The sequence below is a fragment of the Xyrauchen texanus genome, chromosome 32, assembly GCF_025860055.1.
Source record: "Xyrauchen texanus isolate HMW12.3.18 chromosome 32, RBS_HiC_50CHRs, whole genome shotgun sequence".
NCBI lineage: Eukaryota > Metazoa > Chordata > Actinopteri > Cypriniformes > Catostomidae > Xyrauchen > Xyrauchen texanus.
This window is the reverse complement of record NC_068307.1, coordinates 2,939,744-2,966,204: the sequence shown is the minus strand read 5'-3', so window position 1 is coordinate 2,966,204 and position 26,461 is coordinate 2,939,744. Positions and strand designations below refer to the sequence as shown.

At 36.8% G+C, this 26,461-nt stretch overlaps 1 protein-coding gene across 3 annotated transcripts in view; it reads left to right on the top strand.

The window, feature by feature from the left end:
• Positions 1-26,461, top strand: part of LOC127626226 (voltage-dependent P/Q-type calcium channel subunit alpha-1A-like) — a 132,928-nt gene that overhangs the window by 81,362 nt on the left and 25,105 nt on the right. For all 3 annotated transcript variants that reach the window (XM_052101858.1, XM_052101857.1, XM_052101859.1), the window contains exons 32-40: positions 684-800; positions 3,298-3,363; positions 3,527-3,624; positions 3,708-3,858; positions 4,838-4,965; positions 10,037-10,133; positions 18,989-19,094; positions 20,441-20,548; positions 25,126-25,226. In XM_052101858.1, coding sequence (XP_051957818.1) covers positions 684-800; positions 3,298-3,363; positions 3,527-3,624; positions 3,708-3,858; positions 4,838-4,965; positions 10,037-10,133; positions 18,989-19,094; positions 20,441-20,548; positions 25,126-25,226 — 972 coding nt within the window. The remainder of the gene's footprint in view (positions 1-683; positions 801-3,297; positions 3,364-3,526; positions 3,625-3,707; positions 3,859-4,837; positions 4,966-10,036; positions 10,134-18,988; positions 19,095-20,440; positions 20,549-25,125; positions 25,227-26,461) is intronic.

Below are 26,461 nucleotides of genomic sequence, written 5' to 3'. Positions count from 1 at the left end.
TGCATCATGGGAATTGTAGTTCATTCCCCCATGAAAGCCGTTAAATACACAGTCTTGAACCTCTGTATTTTTTGTGTCATTTTCACATTTTAAATCGTGTTTTGCTTCAAATCTAAGTTTGTTATGGTGTGATTCACCTCGGAGCTGGTTGGTTTGGTTTATATTTACAATTAATAGGGAAACCGTACTTGCAGAGCCAAGATGGCCGAACAAGAAGGCGGACACTGTTGTGCTCTATTTGCCAAGGCTTAAATATTACAGCACACCGTCTGTTTCCATACTTTGTGGCTTGCCTGTCCCAACAGATCAGTGCATTTGATAAAAAAAGGTTTATGCTTTAATATATGATTGGATGATGACTGTTATAATTTAGTGAGTCCCTCCTGAATATAATTTTTCAGTCACTTTCCATTTTGTTTTGTACATTGTATTAATTTAACCCCCTCTTTCCCTCTAGATTCTCTTTTCGATTTATTTTCAAGTATTAATAAAGAAAACGAGCTATCGTTTATCATCAAGTTAACTAATTTCGATTTTTCTTTTCCACTTTACCTCACATCTCTCTCCTATACCTTTTCTTTTCTGTATACTCTATCCCTCACTCACTTCTCTTGCACTCTTTCACTTTGTGTCTCTCTCTTTTCTTCTGGTATATTCTCCTCTGTCTCGACCCATTTCCCCAGAATAACTTCATAAACCTGAGTTTTCTGAGACTCTTCCGAGCAGCCCGTCTCATTAAGCTCTTGAGGCAGGGCGAGACCATTCGCATTCTGCTTTGGACCTTCGTTCAGTCCTTTAAGGTACAATAAGTCACACATACTGTAAATGCCTGCACTAATTTATATGCTGCATAATGGCACATAGTTGGTGCAACCAAGGAACAAGATAGTATTATATATATATGCCTATGTTTTTTTTTTACTTAAATATATATATAAATAAATAAATAAATAAAAATTAGTTCCAAAACTATTTACACCACGGACACAGCTAAATTTGTCACAAAAATACAAAATAAAAATTTGCTATATCAATTTTGAATATTGTCAGCTTAAATATTGCGCTCTTTTTTTCTTTGCTGAATGTTGGAACTTGGTGTGAATTGGCCTTTAAAAACTCATATAAAATATATAAAAATACAAAAAAATGAATTTAAATTAATTTTGAAATAATCTTAAAATCTTGTTGACGAGTTAGGGGACAATGGAGCGGGAGTTTGGCCGGAGAATCGGGGCAGCGGGGGCGGTATTGCACTCGCTCTATCGCACCGTTGTCACAAAAAGAGAGCTGAGCCGGAAGGCAAAGCTCTCGATCTACCGGTCAATTTTTGTTCCTACCCTCACCTATGGTCATGAAGGCTGGGTCATGACCGAAAGAACTAGGTCGCGAGTACAAGCGGCCGAAATGGGCTTCCTCAGAAGGGTGGCGGCTTCTCCCTTAGAGATAGGGTGAGGAGCTCAGTCATCCATGAGGAGCTCGGAGTAGAGCCGCTGCTCCTTTGCGTCGAAAGGAGTCAGTTGAGGTGGTTTGGGCATCTGGTAAGGGTGCCCCCTGGCCGCCTCCCTAGGGAGGTGTTACACGTCCAGCTGGGAGGAGGCCTCGGGGAAGACCCAGGATTAGGTGGAGAGATTACATCTCAACACTGGCCTGGGAACGCCTCGGGGTCCCCCAGTCAGAGCTGGTTAATGTGGCTTGGGATAGGGAAGTTTGGGGCCCCCTGCTGGAGCTGCTGCCCCTGCGACCCGACTTCGGATAAGCGGTTGAAGATGGATGGATGGATAATCTTAAAATCTTTAAAAAAAATGTCCTTGATGAAAATTTGAACTTAATGTAAATTGGCCTTTAATAACTTATATAAATATATATGCAAAATTAAAATGGACTATATTAATTCCAAAATAATCTAGAATTTATCTTAAATATTGTGCAGTTTAAAAACAAAATAATTATTGGAATTGTCCTTTAAAAACTGATATTAAAAATATACACAAAATACAAAAAAATGACCATATTCATTTTGAACTAATCGTAAACATATTTAAATATTGTGCCGTTGCTTTGTTTGTTTTTGTTTGTTTGTTTGTTTTTCATTGAAATTTGATGTAAAAAAAATGCAAAACTACCGTAATTATAAAAATATAAACAAAACACAAACAAATTACTAAATTCAATTTGAAATAATTTTAAACATGTCCTAAATATTGTGCAATTTTGTCTTGCTGAAAATTGAAACTTGGTGTAAACTGGCCTTTAAAAACTAACATAAAAATATATTTAAATAAGAAATAAAAAAAAAAAAAATAGAATTGCTAAATTAATTTTGAAATAATCTTAAACATATCCTAATATAAATATATATATGCAAAATTAAATGGACTAAATTAATTTCAAAATAATCTAAAATTTATCTTAAATATTGTGCAGTTTAAAAACAATTAATTATTGGAATTGGCCTTTAAAAACGAATATTAAAAATATACACAAAATACCAAAAAATGACCATATTCATTTGGAACTAATTTTGAACTAATGTTTGTTTGTTTTTATTTGGAACTAGATGTAAAAATTTGAAAAACTACCGAAATTATAAAAATAGAAACAAAACACAAACAAATTACTAAATTAATTTTGAAATAATTTTAAACATGTCCTAAAAACTTTGCAATTTTTTTCCTTGATGAAAAATTGAACTTACTTTAAATTGACCTTTAAAAACTGATATTAAAAATACACACAAAATACAAAAAAATGACCATATTTATTTTTAACTAATCGTAAACATATTGAAATATTGTGCCGTTGCTTTGTTTGTTTTTGTTCGTTTATTTCTGTTTGTTTTTTTAGACAATTAGAATTTGATGTAAAAAAAAAAAAAAACTACCATAATTATAAAAATATAAACAAAACACAAACAAATTACTAAATTCATTTAGAAATAATCTTAAACATGTCCTAAATACTGTGCAATTTTGTCTTGCTAAAAATTGGAACTTTCTGTAAACTGGCCTTTAAAAAACTAATATTAACATTTATATAACATACCAAAAAGTACGACTATACATTTTTAGATATGTTTTTAACAAATCTTAAATATTGTGCAAATTTTTCTTACTAAAAAATTGGAACTTGGTGTAATTTGGCCTTTAAAAATTAATATTACAAATAAAGGCAATATACAATGAAATATGGACTGTTTATAATTTAGACTGTACTATATATAATACTATATATATTTAACATTTTGACTATTATAAATGATATATTTAATATTAATATTTCTCTCTCTACTATTTGAAGGCTCTGCCATATGTGTGCCTGCTCATTGCAATTCTGTTCTTCATCTACGCCATCATCGGCATGCAGGTAACAGGTGTTCTGTTTGAAAACGGCTTTTTACATCACTGTGTTATAAAGGGATAATAAAACTTAAATATGCCATTCTTACATATCGACACATTCATATATGACACAACGTGCACACTAGTTTCTCACTCTCTGCACATTGATCTCTCATGTAATTCTTTAGTTGTTTGGGAACTTGGCTTTGGATGAAGAGGGAGAGAGTGCCATCAACGAACACAACAACTTCAGAACCTTCATCATGGCCCTCATGCTCCTCTTTAGGTCGGTCCTGTGGCTGTCCATACTGTCTCTGTTGCCTTTCTGTCTTCTCTCTGCTCTATTCATCTTATGTGTTTTGGTAACAGGAGTGCCACGGGCGAGGCTTGGCATGAGATCATGCTGGCATGTCTGGGAGGGATGCCGTGTGATCCAGACTCTGGGAATCAGGGGAAAGAGTGTGGCAGCAACTTTGCCTATGCTTATTTTGTCTCTTTCATCTTCCTCTGTTCTTTCCTGGTGAGAATGTCTCAGCATTTTGAGTATTTTCTGCTCTCCCTCCTTTAACCGGTGTTCATTTTTACACCGTTTTCTTTTTTTGTTTTTTTTCATAATTTTAGTATTTTGACAAAAATGTCCTTTAAATGTAAATTGGCCTTTATAAACTAATGTTAAAAATATATATAAAATGTTAAAATATATATATATATATTTCATTTTTAAATAATCTTAAACATACCCTAAATATTGTTATAATAGTTTTTTATTGCTGTAAATTGGACTTTAAAAACAAATAAAAAAATAAAAAATGTACTATATTAATTTTTAAATAACCTAAAACATATCTTAAATATTGTGCAATTTTTGGTTTTGTTTTTTACACCGATGAAAAAAAAATTTTTTTACAATGATGACTCAAATGACACAGAATGAAACTCATTCTGTGAAATCTCATTACTAAAGTCATGACTCCATGCAATGCTAGTCATTGTTTTTTTTGCGTGTGTAATTAGTTCTTATGTACAATTATTATGTTTTATTTGTTTGGAGAGGCTTTTGGACTCTATGATAAATTATATTTGTAATGCAATAATGTTTGATTGCCTTAAGTCACCTTATTTACACCCAGAGATATATAGAGAGATATAAAATATTGGATCAAATCTTTTTTTATCTTTTCAGCATTTTCAGCATTAAAAATGCTGAAACAAATTATTTACAGTTATACCAAACACTTGACCCTCCTTGTTTTTTATTATATTTACTATTTTTGTCTTTTGATGAAAATGTCCTTTAAATATAGTCAATATTTCGCATTGTCATATTCATCCATTTTAGTCCATTTTATTTGGGCTAAAATTGCATTTACATATTTAAGCAAGTCAACAATATTGTACAAAACAACAAAATTGTCTGAATAATTATTTGAATAAAATTCTTCAGAATCAAGCACAGATACATACATGTAGCCTTCCCTCTGATGTGTGTATGTATTTAGATGCTGAATCTCTTTGTGGCTGTCATCATGGATAACTTTGAGTACCTGACACGGGACTCTTCCATCCTTGGTCCACATCATTTGGATGAGTATGTCAGAATATGGGCTGAGTACGACCCTGCAGCCTGGTGAGTTACACACACAAACACACATAATCTCACTCTCACGTAGACACACCTTATTTGGTTTATTATATAACGCTTAAATACATTTTCAACACTTAATACTATGGTGCTAACTCATAAAGCTTCTCAAACATGTACTGCAAGGCTAAAAACATTCTAATCAAGATTTAGGATGGACAGTTGTGGGTGTTTCTTCAACTTCAGGATATTTCATGCACCAGGGATTTAGATTTATTAACCCTTTAAGCTCGGATGCGCCTGCAAGAAAACATTTTTTGTCAAAATATTAACAACGACAGTCTTGACTAACACAAAATAGGTTTCGTTTGAAAGCTTAGAAGCTCTACTTTACAATGCATGCAGACATTATGACCAAAACTGAACAAGTGCTTTGAAATTTGCAGACAAATCAGAAGTGCTCCGTTTTTATAATTTACATTGTACATATTATTGTAATCAGTAAAAACATCAAACTGATCAAATAGTCGTGTGTCATATGTTGTTGGAAAACTCTCAAAGAGTAGAATACAACCAGCCTATTTGTTTTATTCACAAATAAATATATAGCGAGTAATTGCTGAGTATATGTCTTTGACAGTTATGTTTGTGTCGCTTCTACGCTGCATTTTCACTTATAACTTTACGCAAATAAACAGAACATAAAATATCACATAACATTACTTAAAGAAGGTGATTATCTTTCAATTGAGTCCACACACAAGATAATCAGATGTATAGATCATTAGATAATCCACATGAAGCACAATGTTACATATGACCACCAGGAGATGGCACCAAATACACGACACAGACTCAATGATGACTCAGATGACACAGAATGAAACTCATTCTGTGAAATCTCATGACTAAAATCATGACTCCATGCTATGCAAACCTTTAGTCATTGTTGTGTTTGCATGTGTAATTAGTTCTTATGTACAATTATTATCTTTTATTTGTTTGGAGAGGCTTTTGGACACTCTGATAAATTCTTTTTGTAATGCTATAACTTTTGAAAACACAACATTTTTCTCAGATACAGTTGACACGATCAGGAATAAAACCAGTTTTTCGGAGCCACCTAATTTACACCCAGAGATATATGGAGTCAAATAAGAAAAATAAAATGTTGGCTCAAAATTATTTTATTTTTTGGGGGATTTTTCAGCATTTTCTTATGCTGGCTGTCTCAGAATATATAATAAAAATATTGAAAAAATTTCTTTACAATGATACCAAACACTTGACCCTCACTTGTTTTTAGTTTTTTTGTTTTTTTAAGTTAAGTTATAAGCCTTTAATTTTGGGTACCACTGAAACAGAAAATTTTTAATAACATCTTCAGAGCTTAAAGGGTTAAAACTAACTAATTCATTTTGTTATATGAAGGTCAAATTAAAACTGATTTCGAAGCTTTTTACTAGGGCTTTGTTTAATTAAATTATTAATTTTTGGTACTTTTCAAATGCCTTATGTATAGATTTTACTTTCAATAATCATCTATGAAAATATATTATAAATATATAAATTATTACATGTTTAAAACTATGATTAATTTAAGAAAATGTGAAATAAACAAATACTTTTCACACAACAAATATTGAAATGTTTTATTTATTAATTTTACAAAAAAAATGACTGTCCCACTGAACAATTTTCCCCTAATAATTATTTTTTTTTTTTCAAAAGTTAGTGTATTATTAACCAAGTGGATAAAAGTGTCAGTAAAAATCACACTTGAGATTAAATATGAGACAAATGATGCTTGAAGAAAACAAAGAAAAATCACTTTTTATTTGGTGTAATTTTTAATCAAACTGTAATTTTGCCAAATTATGCAAACATTTAATTGGGTGTATTTAGATTACATAAAATGTTAGCTATGAAAATAGGCCTTAGTCAGACAAAGTAGATGGCTATTTTATTTCAAATAGTTAAAAATGTATTTTCAATGGCATAAATCTCCTCTGATGCATGTACAAACACTGTTGGACATTGTTAGTAGACAAATAAAAAAGTGAGAGTGAAAAATGTTTTAACGAGACTTTACTTTCTAGAAATCCTCTGTGCAAGAAGTTGAAGTAACAGCCTCAATAAACAATAATTCTGTTGAAACCATAATGCCTTTAACATCATATTTAAAAAAATGTTTGCCTTTACATCCCTTCTATCCAAATGGTAAATGGTCTGCACTTATATAGCACTTTTATTTTAACCTTAGCGGTATTCAAAGCGCTTTACACTGTGTCCCATTCACCCATTCACACGCACACTCATGCACCAAAGGTGGCAGAGCTGCCATGCAAGGCGCTAGCCTGCCATTGGGAGCAACTTGGGGTTCAGTGTCTTGCCCAAGGACACTTCGGCATGTGGAGTCGTGTGGGCCGGGAATCAAACCGCCAACCCTGCGATTGGCAGCCAACCCGCTCTACCACCTGAGCCACAGCCGCCCCCAACCCTCTAAAAGTGTGGTCCCCTAGGGTGGATGTGACCTCTGTTGTCCAATTTGAAACCACTGGCACGATTGTACAGTATTCCAAACTTCCTTTACCTCCGACTCTGCCCAGTCAACACGTTCTATCCCAGTGCTTGCTCCAAGAATGCTGTTCAATAGGAGCTCACGAAGAGAACATGGGGAATGGATCTGTACCCCTGCCCTGAAAGAACCAATAGACAAAGATGTAGTGTTAGAAGAGGTCCTAGTTCAGATTTTGAACATAAAAATGAGTCCTCAAGAGATGAAAAATAACAAAAATTAAATAAGTATTAAATAATAAGGTCTTTAAGAGGCTTTTACATGATTCGGGTTGGGAGAAGTGTTGCAGATAGGATCACGGAGAAGTGATTTTACAAGTTTGCCAATCAAGAAAGTGAGATGTGCACACAGTAAACAAGACTTGTCTAAAGGGACAATAACACTGACATGACCAATGCCGTGTTTTGGGGGCGGGACTATCAGTTTCTTTGATCGACTGCACATGGGGGGCGTATTCAGAAAGCTGTTTTGAAAACAGTGGCTGTTTCTCAATGTGCATTCTTTTGTGTTCTTACGTTCTCGTGGACTCGTTCTAAGTCATCATCCACTGCCGAAGTTCAGTTCCAGTCCTCAAGAACGCAAGTACTGAGGATGCAGGAAATTACACGGATGTGTCCTTGGTTTCGAGGATGCATCGGATGATGACTTGTGGGCAAGAACTCGGCACTACGGTGGCAGATGAAGGACATTTATCATTTTGTTTTTCCTTAAGAGTTTCTCGTGTAAGCTCACAAAAGTCTGATGGCTCTTGAGAGTCATTACTCAGTCAACCTTTTTGTTTCTTTCATTTTAATAGAGTGATAAACATGGAGGAAACAAGTGTTTACAGACTTTATTCTGTTAAAGTGTCACTAGTCCGGCAAAACCTCACCGGTGTGAGGTTATTAATGCTGTCACTGGGTAGTCCTATCACTGGATTCAAATGTGCTGTGACTGTAAAAAATGTATAATTGCGCAACAGGAAGATCGCAGCACATCTCAAAGCTCGCAATAGATGTGTTCTGCGTCCTCATGTTCTTAAAAGTTCATTCTTCAAGCAAGGTAGTTTGGCAAGACCGGTCTTCATAAGAACACAAGTCCGTTCTCTGCGTTCTTTGAATTGAGAAACACCCAATGTTTATTTTTGCAATTCCGTTTGCTGGTGCAGAAATTACGCTATTCAACTTTTAAATATTTTGTGTAAAATTACTTTGTACAGCTTGAAAAGTGTACTTCTGGTCAGTAACCCTGAGCCTTAACCACTGAGCCACCACTGCCCCTAATTCTATGATTTAGAATTATGATTTGGCCAAATGCCAAATTTGGCATTTGGCAGACGCTTTTATCCAAAGCGACTTACAATGCACTTATTACTGGGACAATCCCCCCGGAGCAACCTGGAGTTAAGTGCCTTGCTCAAGGACACATTGGTGGTGGCTGTGGGGCTCGAACCAGCAACCTTCTGATTACCAGATTACCAGTTATGTGCTTAGAGCACTACACCACCACTCCACGCTCGGAAAATTAGTATGTTGAGTTGGACCTGCCATTGCAAAGACAAACTTTGCATATAAGCAAATTGCCCAGTAATTATTAGCTGATTGGCTGAAAGGTCAGTGGCAACGGGGTCAAACTCTTGAGCTGACGCTTCACTCCAAAGAACTCAATGCATTGGGTAACGCTGACACGAGTCATGTAGACGGCCCTTAAAAGGAAGGAAGAAGTAAAGAAAGGATACTGATCTTTTATTGTCAGAGAAAGGCATCATGCAAGGAAATAGCACATTCATGGAGAGAAAACGATGAATTCACACCGTATATAAATAATACATACAAAGATTGGAAGAAAAGGGAATGAACCGATGAAGGCGAGATCCCGTGCATGGCAGATTCTGACTTCACAATGACTTAATTCTCCCATATTTATGTCTCAGGTGTGCATGGCAAACATCTCCACAGAAAAGCTGTCGCAGCTTATTTCTGTACTTGCCACTGCATACAAACGTTAGCAAAATACACCTCATGTATTTTGACTTGGAAAACCCACGCAGCTGCCGCTGTATGCAGTTCAATTAAGTCATTGGACTTGTCGAGATGAGAGAGCCTCTCGTGTGCACGGTCGTATCGGTGGATTGAGTTTCAGGACAGTCCTAAAGATCATTCCAAGGGCAGCCTCGCCAATTTTTTCCCAAACTTTAGTCTGGAGTCAATTCGCATGTGAGAATCTAGTGTATAACTTAGTGATTCCACTGACTTGCATTATCTGCACGTTAGCCCTCACATGCATGTTGAAATTGCCTTTCAACATGCCTTTCGTATGATGCGAACATGGTCACTAATTCCAAATCGGAGGGACTGTCCTGTGAATGATCTAGTTTTCTTTTGGTTGGAGGCAGTGGAACAGCCATGGGAGCATCACTGGGTTTGGTCTGTGATTTGTCAATGGATATATGTGCTTATATACTCTTGTTCTTTGTGCCCCTCTTCTCTTGTTTCTCTCTTTCGCTCTCTCTTTCTTCCCGTATGTGCCCCCTCTAACCTCCCTGTATTCTTCTTGCAGCGGGCGCATTCACTATAAGGATATGTACAGTTTATTGCGGGTTATCGACCCCCCGCTGGGCTTAGGCAAGAAATGTCCTCATAGGGTGGCCTGCAAGGTTTGGATCCTAATAAACCCAAAACTTAAGCACCTGCTCGCATTGAAGACTGGAATGAATGTTGCTTTTCTTATTCTTTGTTTTTTCTTTTTTTAAACTCTTCTCCACATTTTTTTTTCTTCTTTTCCTTGAAACTCATTCTTGTTATTTTATTCGCCATCTCTGTTTGCATTCTGATATGAAAAATGAGAATGTGCAGGACAATGCAGACACCTTTTAGAAGCATGACGTGCACTGCCACCGACAGCCAAGTCTGTACGAGTCTATGTGGAATGAATATCAACTAATAAAAAAATAGAAGCAAAAACCAAAACAAAGCACAATTGAATCAGCTATTTTGTTGTGTTTTTCTTGTTTGTTTGTTCGTTTTTTTTGTCTGCTTGCTGTTGAACCATGCCTTGGCAGACTGGGTTGTAACAGTGTGCATTGTTCTTGTTTGGGGACAAAGTGATGGTTGGGGATCAGAGGACTGCATTGACGTGATTGCCATAGTTCACCACCAAGCAGCGGAGCTTTTCTTTGCCTGTTCAAAGCCCCACTGCAGTTCTATGGGACCGTGCTACGATCGCATAGAACAGTGTTTAGACTAGGACTAAAAACCAGCTTCCCCTCCTCCTGTTTAACCTCCACCTGCATCACTGCAGATCCAGCCAATCAAGAGCTCACGTGCTCTCAAAACCCCTCCCCTCGCCCAGATCAAAACAATAACCTGTGTGTCTTTGTTTTTCCTTCTTGCCGTTGTTAATTCCTCCTCCTCTTTGTTTGGTTTTCCCATTCTCCTAACTTTTTATCCCATGGTGTCCTCCCTTGCATCGTTCCTCTCCTTATCATTTGTTTTGTTCATCCGTCGTCCTTCTTTTGTTCATTTATTTTTGGGGTCTCACCCCTCCCCTCCCTCCCCTCCACCTCCTTACAGCGGCAGGATCAGTTACAGTGATATGTATGAGATGCTCAGGCACATGTGTCCTCCGCTAGGCCTGGGGAAGAGGTGCCCAGCTCGGGTCGCCTACAAGGTTAGCGGCAGCAGCCCACCGTGGGTGCGCCACAGCCAATCACAGCTGTCCGTTTTGGGGTTTTATTTCTGTTAGTGTTGGTGTTGGTGAGCTGCTGTATCTTTCTTTTTACATTGTGGGGTACCAGTGAAAGTGTTAGGCAGCTGACACACATGTAAACACACACACATCCACTGGAGAGCGGGAACGGAGGATACCTTGTCAGCCCTTCTGCACCGTACCCAAACAGCCACTCACACACACAGATGCAAAGGACTCAGACTTCATTGAGATTATAATGACAATGCTTAAAAGTGCTGTAAGTGATGTTTGCCATTTGGCTAACTTTTGCAGAAGTATCCCCCGAATTAGTCTGAGAATTTGAATTAGATTGACTGTAGAGGTTGACCGATATTGGATTTTGCAGATAAATAACAATAGATTAATCGGGCGATAGTTTTCCAAATCGATTTATTGAATGTGAAAATGTCCTTAGTCTTTCTATAAGATTGAATTCTAATGATTCTTCATATTTTCTTTTCAAATTGAATGAATTGTCACATGCAGTTTATTGTGCAACTTAAATCCCAATAATGTGGCGCATAACACGGGACTTTTATCCGTAAACAAGGCCAAAATGAGTGAAATAAAAAAATGCATTTACAGCATATTACAATATATAAACAATATAAAGTAATCAATGTCATATAAAAAATATGAGCAGTAAATGTCCAGTAATCTAGTATTTTTAAAACTTTTTAATCGTGTCTTTGTTTCTTAATTCAATCTTTGAGTACCTCCTGTTTCCTGCAGGGGGCAGTAAGCAAAACTCGCTCTATAGGCAACACGCAACTTCTACAGAGAACAAACCACACTTACCGACAGCAGACAGCACAAGATGAGAACACGTTCTTGTGATTAAACACAGCTTGATGGCACGCAGTCACGATCGCAAAGCTTCAAACAATGTTTAACTTAACTCAGCAATGAAATACGGTATGTTGTTAAACAAGAAGCAACCGAGACGCTCCTAAAGCATCCGTCTGATGCATGTCTACATTGACGGGTCCTTAGAAAAGCCCTTATAATAACCGATTGACGAATTGCAAAATGGATTGCTGTGAACCGAAGGCCAATAATCGGCATATGTTCAATCAATATTATAGAAATAAACAATATATTTCATTCTAACGCCACTTTTCGGTAACACTTTACAATAAGGTTCCATTTGTTAATATTAGTTAATGTATTAGGTATCATGAACAGACAATTAATAATATATTGTTTACATTTATTCATCGTAGTTAATGTTAGTTTAAATAAATGTATTGTGCATTAACTTCTATTAACTGTAATCTTACAATAATGTAATGCATTTTAATTATCTTTATTATTATTTTTATAATATATGTATTTTATTTATAATTATTGAAATATAAAAACGTATAATTAATTAATCATTTGGTCAATTACGATTAAATCGCAATGTAATTAATTGGCATACCATGTAATTAATTCGATAAAAATTTTAATTATGTAAAATTATGATTTAATTATATGTTAATTATACTTTTTACATCTAAAATGTTACTGTAAAATTACATGTATTGGCTTGTTAAATGTATTATAATTTATTTTACCATATAAGTTACGGTAACTCCCCTTTAACCAATTAAAGTTTTTTTTTACTGCAGCATTTTTACATTATTTTACCATTAAAATTACATTTTATATAAAAAATAATGACATTTTTTACAGTGTATAGATAAATATTGTCTATACAGATTTACACACATAAAATATATATTGCCTCCAGAGGCTGCGGGTGTAGTCTGGAACCCTCCAGCACTGTTTACAGGGAAATATTGGGCATTAATATCTGCCCGATAACCGATAGTTACAAAAGGCAAAACCGATATATCTGTTGACCTCTATTAGACTGCATACGATTTCTCAGGACACCTATTTCAGTGTTATCTGTCAGGTAGAAGGGACTTATTATGTGTGGTATTTCCAAAATAATTGTTTACAGCACCTTTAACTAGCATGTTGCGGAGTATAAGACTTAGCGGAAATGTTAAGTTCATAAATGTGTGTCTCGTCTTATTTCCACCGTATGTGTGTTCCATATTAAAGAGTTTTTTAGGGACTTTAGATACAAATATGAAGGGAAAAGACTTGAGCAATCTATATCTCTCACTGCGTGCGTGTACAGAAGGACTGGGAAGGACTGTGTGCGTTTTGTCCTCTGCGTCTCTCCCTCCTGTGGATGATCCCGACCTGTATTCCTACAGTCCATCCACCGCACTCATGTGCAATTCTGAGACCTCCAGCAGGTGACACATTTGTAGGCTCAGCTAGGGCGATCATGTAGTGTTCAGGACTTTGTCCTTTTGGTTTTTTCAGTTGATCCACTAGAATCTCAGATAAGCTTTTCCACCTGTCCTTCGTTTGATTCTGTCAATGCAGTTCTGACCTGTTTCCGTTCCCCTCTCTCTTTCACTCTTACTGTATCTCACTCTTTCTCTCTTCCAATCTCTTTCTTTGCTCCCACGTTCCTCCGATTTACATTTGCAAGCACTTCATCTCCACATAGTCTTCCCTTGATTTCCTCTCTTCTTCTCTCTGACTATGTTTGGAATAACATACTATCATACTAGTCTTCCTAGCTGCGGTTTACTGTGCAGGGCATGCACATTTTCTGTATTCTTGAATAGCATACATTTGCCATAATGTTCAGTATTTAACAGTGCACTCCGCTTGACTTCACCTTTCTTGACTGATAATTTGACAGTTTTCCCAAATTCACATAAGTATATTTTCAGGCACTTATTGAGTCTAAATAGATGCATAACTTACATAATTTCAGTAGAACACTCAAATGACAAAATTCATATCATACTGTTCATGTGTTGTACTTGCTATAGTTTACTTCCATGTTGTTTCTTCATCAAATGTCAAATGTAAAGCAAGTCTGAAACAACAGCGCCACCTTGAGAAGAAATAACATGTATAATATTTATGTGTAAATGAATATAGTATGCTGATAAATCACCATTGTTGCACAGATAATCAATGTGATGTAGCACTTATTAACAAAGAAATAGATATCCTGTCATAGTAAACTTATATAGATATGAAATAATCATAAAAATATCATTTATAGAAGTGCAAAAAAAGGACGCTCTTACATACCTAGGGTCACTAATGATACACTTATACACAATTTAATTATATAAATGGTGATGGTGATCCGAAAGTTGTTGAGCGGGGGAGGGGGGGGTCATTGTCCTTCATATCGCGGCGCAGTTTTGTGGTCCGTTCTGCATAACACGCCGGCTCATTTGAGTTATCGCGGCTCATTCGTCACATTTCGCGTTCTCCCGATGGACAGTCGCCCCTGATCGGCCCCAAAGTGCATCGGCCCACCAGGAAAATGCCCGGTATCCCAGATTACCAGTCCAGCCCTGCCTGACAGTATAATCTGTATCAACAACGACAGTAGGAGACAGAAGGAAAATGGCATCTTGAACAACATTTTTAAATTAAAAAAATCTGATTTTCCCATTGACTGTAATTTTTACACATAATTCACCTCGTAACAAAACATGCTTAAAAATTAAGATTTTTATAATCAGTGTATTCCAAATAGCACATTCAAGGAGGAAAAAAGAAAATGAATGATCAATCTATATGCTTGGGTCTCTGAAGGTATTAATTAGAAAGAAGTATCCAGTGTACACTGTGCAGTAAACCGTAGATTAGTGTCCACTCTGAACACACTATCTCTCCCTTTTCTTGCTCTCTGTCTCTCTCTCAGTCAGCTTATCAGTTATATGAATAAAAAATCTTCTAGAGCAGTGTTGGTTGTAATCTGATTACAAAATAATGAATTAGTGTAATCTGATTACTTTTAGACAAAAAAGTAGTGTGGCACATTACAATTTAAATGACTGTAATCTGATTACAAAATAATGAATTAGTGTAATCTGATTACTTTTAGACTAAAAAGTAGTGTGGCACATTACAATTTAAATGACTGTAATCTGATTACAAAATAATGAATTAGTGTAATCTGATTACTTTTAGACAAAAAAGTAGTGTGGCACATTACGATTTAAATTACTGTAATCTGATTACAAAATAATGAATTAGTGTAATCTGATTACTTTTAGACTAAAAAGTAGTGTGGCATATTATGATTTAAATGACTGTAATCTGATTACAAAATAATGAATTAGTGTAATCTGATTACTTTTAGACTAAAAAGTAGTGTGGCATATTACAATTTAAATTATTGTAATCTGATTACAAAATAATGAATTAGTGTAGTCTGATTACTTTTAGACTAAAAAGTAGTGTGGCACATTACAATTTAAATTACTGTAATCAGATTACACTTACTGACTTCAGTACATTACGTAGGTCACCTGTTTTTCAAATAATATTGTTTATGTAGATTACATTAAAACATGAAATATGTTCATATGTTTGTCAGTTTGTGTTTCCATGACCGCTGATTGGACAATGAAAATGGAAAAGGAGGAAATAAAGACTATTTTATATGTTTTTGAGCAGAAAAACAAAAACTACTCTGTGTAACTTATTTTAGAAAGTAATTGAAAAGCAAAGTAATTAGTAATGTGATTACTATTTCAATTGAGTAATCGGTAAAGTAATCTGATTACATTTTTTCTATGTAATTAGCCACTTGTAGTGGATTACTATTTTTGTGCAACTTACCCAATGCCGTTCTAGACTTAACGTGACATCTCATCAGTAGGAACCCATACGCATCATTGTATGATAGTTACAACACGCTATTTCTTATGTCAAGTCCTTTATATCAAGGTCATTAAGTAGACTTCAGCTTTGCCACCTTGTGCCACCTTGTGCAAATGTAATGCAATTAATAATTACAAACTTTTTAAGCTTTTACTGAGACCCTTCCGCTCAATTTCCTCATGCTGTCTTATCGTTTCCCTCATCTCAAACAAACGATACTCTTCTTTCTCTCTCTTTTTCTTCTCTGTGCTTCTCTCTATCCATTGCCAAGCACACCACTCCCCCTCTCTCATTATTTTTATATGTGATTCACATCTCATAGCTTTCCAGTCTGAAGTGAACTAACCTCTATACCTGTGCCCCCTAATCCACTCCTACACCTTCTCGGTGTACAATTTGCCATTTTTTCCTCTTTAACTCTTTAGGGAATGCCTCCCCTTATCTGACCTTCTAAAAACTGCACCCGTGTTGCATCGAGAGATCAGAAAAATACTTGCAAAAAAACTCTTAACCAAATGAGAAATCAAACGTGATCAATGAAAGATAAAAACGATACTCTCTGTGCGCGGCTGCACTGCTCTCGTTCTGTGAGGGGGTTGGGGAGGGAGGAGGGGGGGTGCATGCACTGCATGTTGCACGGATCGGGGGCGGTGTTCGGATGGGATGGGATGGGGCGGGAGGGAGGGATGTTCCATTGCTCTGATTAGGGGGATTGCTGCATTGCATGTGCTTTTGCATGGCCAACGCTGGAGCCGCGGCTTGTGCTCGATGGTATCTCCACCTCCACCGAACAACAGACTGGCTTGAAATGCACTTAAACACGTGTACACACTCCACATATCATACACACGCCTGCTAACGCCCACAAACTAACGCCATGTTGTCGGCTTGTGAGTTCCAACGCCCATGAAGGTGGATTCAATGGATGAAAGGAGGAATCTAAAAACATCAACCACTGTTTTTATGTTCCTTTTTCATTCATTGGTTTGTCCAAAATATAAGACCTCCAACAGGTAGGGGGAGCTCTTTAGTAGTAGCCGTCTAACAAATTAAGCTGACTTTTGTGTCCTCAGCCTTTGCTAGCTGATTCAGGGTCAGTTTTTGCACTTTTTAGGGTTTGCAATGGCCCCAAAAATGATTTGGACACTTGAGCCATACATTCAAATTCAATGCACTGGATAACAAAATATCAAACAAATGAGGCTGAAATAATGTAGCTTTTCTAGGGGACCATCTGGTCCCAAAGTGATTTTTAGTTGACACAGGTGTCCTAGAAAAGTATCTTTAATAAGGACATGGTCCACTAATGTTTGACCAAACATTTGAAACCATATATATATATATATATATATATATATATATATATATATATATATATATACTGTTTTAAAATTACATAACAAACTTTTCTTTTCAAGCCGTTTCAACATTTGATCATGTGCAAGATATGAATTATTTAGACTGCAAATTCTTGATATTAGCAATAGAATTGCTAGTAGTGAAAATTATAATTTTTTATATAAGTAATTATGTTTGCGCTAGTAAAACTTATGTTAATTCTTGATATCATAATGTCGCCATTATTCGCTAAAATATCCATTCTTTTCTCCCAAATTGGAATGCCCAATTCCCACTACTTAGTAGGTCCTCGTGGTGGTGCGGTTACTCATCTCAATCCGGCTGGTGAAGGACAAGTATCAGTTGCTTCCGAGACCGTCAATCCGCGCATCTTATCACGTGACTCATTGTGCATGACACCGCGGAGACTCACAGCATGTGGAGGCTCAAGCTACTCTCCACGATCCACACACAACTCCCCACACGCCCCATTGAGAGTGAGAACCACTAATCGCGACCACGAGGAGGTTACCCCATGTGACTCTACCCTCCTTGCTTAGTAGACCTGACTGGAGTCACTCAGCACACCCTGAATTCGAACTCATGACTCCAAGGGTGATAGTCAGCGTCAATACTCGCTGAGATACCCAGGCCACCAGAAATGATAGTGCAGCGTAGTTCTAGCGGGAAGACTAGCAGCTGTACATCATCGCACCATTAGCTAGATAACTCCTAGCTAATCACATGTAAGCCATTGCTTTATAAGTCTGATCACATTGCGGTTTCAGTGTGCTAACACGGCAACCTCCACCACCCCACCACCACAGGTTGAGTCCCGTACTGCCTCCTATCTCCGGTAGGATATGACTGTTCAGAGTACAACTTTTTCGGACCGCCAGACTTAAATTAGTTATATCTGTAATTGCCTTTTGAATGGGAGTAAATGCAGATATTTGGGATATTCTACTAGTATAAATGCAGTTACATAAATACAAAAATATATAGCTTTTACAAGTTGAAATTTCAAGAATTACCACGTTAACTAGTGAAAATAGAAGATATTCATATCCTGCACATGGTTAAAAGTCAGTTCGGCTTAATGCTTGTGCCATCTTTCTTAAAAATAAATGCCACTTGGTGTGTCTAATGCAGAGGCATTCATACATTTTTAAGTGTGCCTTCAGTGTCCAACTACTGTTTGGGGCTATTGGTATCTGATTTGAGATCAGGTTTTGATGCAGAGGAACACTGAGGCGATGACTTCACCCTGTGTGATACTGCTCCTGTCTTATCTGTGAGGGCTCCAATTAAGTCCCTTAATTGATGTGTATGCCTCAACGGTACAGCAGTTTGAATTGTGTTTGTGCTGGATGTGTCTAATAAGATCAATGTGTGAATGTGATTCGACTTCATTCACACATTACAGTGTTGTTTATCAGTCAGTCCTTTGTCATTCTATTGAAACTGCTCTCACAGATGCGATGAGATATATGCTCAGAAGTATCACTGACGCTTATTTAAGTCACGCCCCTCTTTAAATTGCACGATGCATGGTTTGTACATAACCACTGCATTTCATAGAAGAATAGTTCTACAAGCAACTGACCTCTGAATTTAAGTAATGTGGCTGGTTGTTTATTTAATGGCTACAACCTGCTGAGCTCCCCAAGCCCACCAAATCTAACTGGAGGTTTAACGTACTCAGCCCCGCCCTCATCCTCTCTGATTGGCTCTCCACAGAGACTGCTGCGTATGGACCTACCTGTTGCCGATGACAACACCGTACATTTCAACTCCACTCTGATGGCCCTGATCCGCACAGCCCTGGACATCAAAATTGCCAAGGGTACAGAGCAATATCCCTTTTACTTTCGACAATATCTTTCTTTCTCATCTTTCTTTTTTTCTTTTATATCTTTCTTTTATTCTTTTTCTTTAGTTGTTTTCTTTTTCTTTCCTTTTCTTTATACTGTATATCTTACCTTCTTTTTATTTATTTATTTTTAGTTTCTTTTTGTTTCTTTGTGTTTCTTTTCTTTCTTTGTTTATTTATTTCTCTTTATTTCCTTCGTTATTTTTGCTTTCATGCTTTCATTTTATTTATTTATTTTTCTCTTTCTTTTTTATTTTCTTTCTTAATTTCTTACATAATAATTTTTATTTATTCATTTCTTTTTGTTTTCATTTTCTTTTTTATCTATGTTTTTCTTTCTTTTTCTGTTTCTTTCTTTTCATTTATTTGGTTATTCTCTTTCTCTCTTTCTTTCTTTCTCATTTATTTCTTAATTTGTTTATTTTTCTTTGCTTATTTGTTTTTTATTTCTCTCTTTTTTACTTCCTTTTTCTCTTTCATCCTTTCCTTTTATTTGTTTATTTTTATTTATCCTTTCTTTCCTTTATTTTTTTGTTTCTTTCTTACTTAATTATTTGTATTAATTAATTAGGTTTTATTTCTTTATATATATATATATATATATATATATATATATATATATATATATATATATATATATATATATATATACATATATATATATCTTTCTTTTCTTTCTTTCCTTCATTATTTATATTTCTTCTTTTATTTATTTTTCCTTTTTCATTCTTTCATCCTTTTTATTTGTTTATTTTTTTTCTTTCTTTCTATTTATTATTTTATTTAGTTTCTTAATTTATCACTTAATTATTTTGACTTGTATTTATTCATTTTATTTTTACCTTTATTTCCTTCTTTATTTGTCTTTATATTTGTCTTTCTATTTCTATTATTCTTTTTTATGATTTTTTTTTCATTCTTTCTTTCTTTGAACATGATTTCCTTGTTTGTGAAATATTAACAAAACCAAATTTCTCCTGTGCATTTGTCTCCTGTGTTATGAATGAATGTGGATATCATTTTCTTTTGCTTTTATCAATATTTGTGTGTTTGTGTGTATATGCACACAAACCATGGGACATTTATGTTTGTATTGGCGGTTTTATGTGTGTGTGTGTGTGTGTGTGTGTGTGTGTGTGTGTGTGTGTGTGTGTGTGTGTGTGTGTGTGTGTCTGTGTTTGTGTGTGTGTGTGTGTGTGTGTGTGTGTGTGTGTGTGTGTGTGTGTGTGTGTGTGTGTGTCTGTGTGTGTGTGTGTGCGTGTGTGTGTGTGTGTGTGCGCGTGTGTGTGTTGACCCTACCCGGCATCACACATTTCCAGGAGGCGCAGACAAACATCAAATGGATGCGGAGCTCCGTAAAGAAATGATGGCGATTTGGCCAAATCTCTCCCAGAAAAACCTGGATCTTCTGGTAACGCCACACAAGTGTAAGTTGCAGATGGGTTTGTAGAGAAACAACCAATCAAATATCACCAGTTCATCAGAGGACAGCTTCAGTCAGCACACACCGCTCAGCACCCTCTGATCAGGCAATGTGCTCAAAACCTCAAACTCTCTATCTCTCTACCCACAATCCCTTTTCCCCACCAACCTATTTTCAGTTCACCATTCTTTATTAAGACTATCATCATCTTATCTGAGATGAGGCTCAGATAGACCATGTGTATTCATATTGCATGCTAAGATGGCCGGTGGAATCTGCCTGATCTATTTTTATTGGCTAGTCGCTACAAAACGTCTATGAATTCAGTTGTGCAGTGTTTTACAGTCTACATGCTGAGACCATATGTGCCACCTTAGGCTTATCAGAGACAATAGAGATAGACATAGATCTTGAGTTGAGATTTTTCTAACGTTACGACTCGTGACTATTCGATCTGTATGATGTTACCTATTCCCTTTATGATTGTTGTGTTCATATTTCATATGTTGTACAGTTGAACTGTCACTGAATATTAGACGTGCATAAACACATTCAAACCACCACTGCACACACAGTCTGGCTGCTGTCATAAATATGACAGCATATATACAGAGATTAGGGTTAAATTGTGTGTTTTGTTGTTTAATGTTCGTTAAAAGCTGTTTATTGCCTCTTATAGTCTTGATGCATTATTACAGCTGTTAGAAGTTCATTATTCTCTCTCTGTTAGTGAGTCATCAGGAATACCGTAAACACTCTATAAATGGGCAGCATACAATGTATGCAAGTGAATTGCCATTTATTTCTCATTCAAATCAGGATTCATCTGTAATATTGGCACTTTTCTGGTTCATGTTACATCTGCCAAACCTTAAATATAAAAATAGCTGCAAGTCCAAATTCCAAGCTTTTAAATGACACATCTTTTTCAAAAGAGAATCTTTTAATGAATAAGCTAGAAGTTAGGTTAAAGGATTAATAATGAAAACTTTTTTTTTTAAATATCGGTTATTGATATCGTTAATGGCCACAATGAGCTGTGAATTATCGGTTATCGTATCAGCACAGAAATCCATATGAGTGCATCACCAGTTTCTAGGCATTGCGAGGAATTTTGGCTGGTTGCTAGGCATTGCTACGGTGCACTGGCTAGTTGCTAGGCTGTTCTGGCTTGTTGCTGGGGTACTCTGGCTGGTTACTAGGCATTGCAAAAAAAATTGTTGCTGGTTGCTAAGCATTGCTATTGTATTCTGGCTAGTTACTTGCCATTTTTTTTTTTGGACTGGTTGCTAGGCATTGCTAGGGTGTTCTGGCTGGTTGCTAGGCATTGCAAATTCTTTTTTTTTTTGCTGGTTGCTAAGCGTTGCTAGGGTATTCTGGCTAGTTACTAGGCATTTTTTTGGGACTGGTTGCTTGGCATAGCTAGGGTGTTCTGGCTGGTTGCTAAGGTGTTCTGGCTGGTTTCTAGGCATTGCTAGGGTGTTCTGGCTCGTTGCTAGGCATTGCAAATTCTTTTTTTTTTTGCTGGTTGCTAAGCGTTGCTAGGGTATTCTGGCTAGTTACTAGGCATTTTTTTGGGACTGGTTGCTAGGCATAGCTAGAGTGTTCTAGCTGGTTGCTAAGGTGTCCTTGCTGGTTTCTAGGCATTGCTAGGGGGTTTTGACTTGTGTCATATCTTGATCTTTTTACCTTTTTTTTCATTATTCTCTCTCTGATAGTGAGTCATCAGGAATACCGTACATCTGCCAAACCTTAAATATAAAAATAGCTGCAAGTCCAAATTACAAGCTTTTTTTTTCTTTTCCTTTATCCCCTTTTCTCCCAATTTGGAATGCCCCACTACATAGTCGTAGTGGTGCGGTTACTCAACTCAACCCGGGTGGCGGAGGACAAGTCTCAGTTGCCTCCGCTTCTGAGACCGTCAATCTGCCATGTGACTCGTTGTGCATGACACCGCGGAGACTCACAGCATGTGGAGGCTCATGCTACTCTCCACGATCCACACACAACTCACCACACGCCCCATTGAGAGCGAGAACCACTAATCACCACCACGAGGAGGTTACCCTATGTGACTCTACCCTCCCTAGCAACTGGGCCAATTTGGTTGCTTAGGAGACCTAGCTAAATAGCACTGATTTCACTAAGACAAGCTTCAGCTATTCACTTTTATTTAGCCAGTTTTATACATTGCAACCCATTCAAAAGCCATCCTACTGCTCACCTGCTAAATTAGTGATTGCACTTAAAACTTTGTTCCCTTTTACATCCAAAACTCCCGAGCTGTTTGCTTTGGAGTATTCAAAATACGTCCCTATCTCTTTCCTCATTTTAGGCCATATTCTTGACCCTCTTCCCCTCACTTCTGCTCCCTCTTTCTTTCTCCTATCCTCTGTCTGCAATGCCTGTTATCAGGGGTGCCTTGCTATAGACGGATCCTCTATAGAAGTCTTTTCACTCCAGCACGTGTCAAGCTGGGCTTCACCTCCAAACCACTGAGCATCTCAAAAACACCCTTATCCTAGAGGTCTTGCTCATGATTAAAGATGTTAGGAACTTGACAATATTATATGATTACCTTTTATCAGAACGTATGTCAATCTGTTTATATAAACTATGGAATATAGTTAGTAAAAATAGCACTGAAATACTTTTCTTTAGCATGTTTGTTTCTTTAACCCTCAGAAACTCAGCGTAGCAGTGCTTGCTTTAGCAATGCTTGCTTTAAAGAAATTAATTTATAAATAATATTCATTAAATATTACAACAGCAGTTTTGGCAGGAAAAAAATGGCATATTAATAGTCAGAGCTTGTTAAAGTCACACAAAAAGAAAAAACTCTTGTTGACACATTTGCTAACACTTTTAGCAAGTATTTGACCTGTAATCTGTGTTTTCTTAAAGGGATAGCGCAGACAAAAATGTTAATTCTCTCATCATTTACCACCCTCATGCCATCCCAGATATTTAGGACTGACTTTCTTCTGCAGAACACAAAAGATGATTTTTTTGAAGAATATCTCAGCTCTGTAGGTCCATACAATGCAAGTGAATGGTGACCAGATATTTGAAGCTCCAAAAAGCACATAAAAGCAGCATAAAAGTAATCCATAATACTCCAGTGGTTTAAGCCATGTCTTCTGAAGTGATGTGATAGGATTGGGTGAGAAACAGACCAATATTTAAGTCCTTTTGTCCTATAAATTTCGAATCACATTCGACTTATAACTCACATTCATGTTCTTTTGTTTTGGCGATTTGCATTCTTTGTGCATATCGCCATCTCCTGGGCAGAGAGGAGAATTTATTGTGAAATAAAGACTTAAATATTGATCTGTTTCTTACCCACACCTATGATATCTCTTCAGAAGACATGGATTAAACCACTGGAGTTGCATGGATTACTTTTATACTTCCTTTATGTGCTTTTGGAGCTTTACATTAAAATAGTTATGCATTTGGCAGACGCTTTTATCCAAAGTGACTTACAGTGCACTTATTACAGGGACAATCCCCCCGGAGCAACCTGGAGTTAAGTGCCTTACTCAAGGACACAATGGTGGTGGCTGTGGGGATCAAACCAGCAACCTTCTGATTACCAGATTACCAGTTATGTGCTTAGACCACTACACCACCACCACTTTTTGGTTTTAAATAGCCTTTCTGCTTGTAATAAATTATTTATCATATATATCAATTATATTGTGAATTCAGAACTTCCGCTGACTGTCTAAAAAAAACGAAATACCCATTGCTGCAATTTTGCTGTTCATCCAAAAATTCACCCCAAAACAAAATATGCATAAAAAGCATTATTTGTATTACTAGTGGCTTCCTAAAAACACTTCAAAGGATATATATTTTTTTGTTCATCAATACCAATGCTTGTGTCCCTGAGGGTTAAATAAAAAATTGCAGCATGCTTTGAAGTTATAGTTTATTGTGGATCACTAGAGGGCCTAACGCCATTTTACTATGAGGTCATTTTTAAGAATAAGTGACTCATTTTTGACATAAATGGCAGCTCCAAATTTTTCAAACATATATGTTACGTGTCTCATTCAAACTCTGGATGCCGCTGCAGAGATTTGCCGAAAAATTTGAGCTCCTTGCAAAAATATTTAAATTGTAATCCTACATTTTTTCCTAATTTGCTCTTCATAGTGAAATGGCTCTTGAGTCCCTATAGGAGCATCATACAGGCTAGAAATGTGTAGTTCTACAAGACCCTTGACAAAATAAAAGTTTCATTAAAGAGGATCTGACTGTGAAAAGACTATCAGCTCTGTGGCGTTTTATATTTGTCAGTGTAGTTTTGTATATTGAGTATAAATGTTTAATATTTGTCTTGTAATTTGTTGTGCATCTATTGTCCAGTTTTCACACCCAGATTAAGACTAATTTCGGACTATAAAAACGTAAGAATCAAAAGGTTTCTCATGAGGTTTAGTCTGGGTCTAAGAGACTGGACATGTGGTGCTTGTGGCATGCCTTGTCTCCAACTCCCATTCCCCTCTCGGCTCAGGGTCCCATTCCACCCCGGTCTAATTGTGCAGGTTAACTTTTTCATCTTCCCAGCAGCGACAGACCTGACGGTGGGCAAGATCTACGCCGCCATGATGATCATGGAGTACTACCAGCAGAGCAAGGCCAAAAAGCTGCAGGCACTTCGTGAGGAACAGGTACCGCTTCAAACAATCGAATGAAAAGTGTTTCTTACCCCCTCCATGCTGGAAAGAGCTCAAACCAGCATGCATTTCCATTAGGGCTGCATAACTAATCTAATAAATGATCAAGATTTAATACAGCTGACAGTGTTAACTAATTAATTATTATTATTCTCCGCTAAAAGTGATTGTGGAGACCAAACCGTAAGACCTGGAGACTTGAAACTTTGGGGGATGGTAGTACTATTGCTCGCTATGCAGGCGCACGAACTCGCTCTGATCGGCCAAAGGGGGAACTACAGTGAGCAAAACCGTGATCCGTTGCGTTATGACACATCTTTTTGGCCTCTGTCTAATTTTTAGCTCCGCCCACTTGTTTTCCCGCTATTTTGGATTGTTTGCTAAATCTGATTTTGGAGCTAGTCCTGGGCAGTTCGCCCGATCAGAACCAAACCAGTGCAGCAAGATTCTCTGGAGACCAATAATACTCATTATTTTAGGATTCGTCCTCACCAAAGGTTGGGCAAAATGTATGTAAGCGTGCATGGCCATTTTTACTAAAATGGTTATAACTCTTGAACAGAATGAGATAGTATCACCAAATTTGGTACACATATGTGTGGGGTCATTCTGAGGACACAACAACAAAATTGTGCTTCTGCCTCTTGGTGGCGCTATAATAGTTAAAACCCTAATAATGTCTCTAACTATGTAACCATTGGTCCAACTGACTTTTTTTTTTCTCAAACTAGTCCTGGGTCATTCACCTGATCAGAACCAAACCAGTGCAGAGATATTCTCTGGACTCCCAATATCAATAGTTCTCAAACGTGAAACGCAAGCTTTCATTTCATCATCGCAAAGGTACCCCAAAAATGTCCATGGCCACTTTTATTTTTAATGGTTATAACCGTGGACGGATTATGATTGCAAAGGCCCTTGGGCCAATTATATCCAAGGAGGTTAGGGGTTGGGGGTGTTTCATTATTCATGCCCAAAAGGGTTTTCAAGTGGGGGGATCACAAAACTACATCGTGCAGCCTTAAAGCCCAAGGCACCCCCGGGCAGTCAAGGGCCCCTGGGCACTGGCCCCATTGGCCCGGTGGGTAATCCGTCCCTGGTTATAACTCTTCAACGAAAATGAGATATTTTCATAACATTTTGGACACTTATGAAGGAGTTCAATCTGAGGATACGTGAAAAAAACTGCATACTTCTGCCTCTTGGTGGCGCTATAACATTGAAGAATG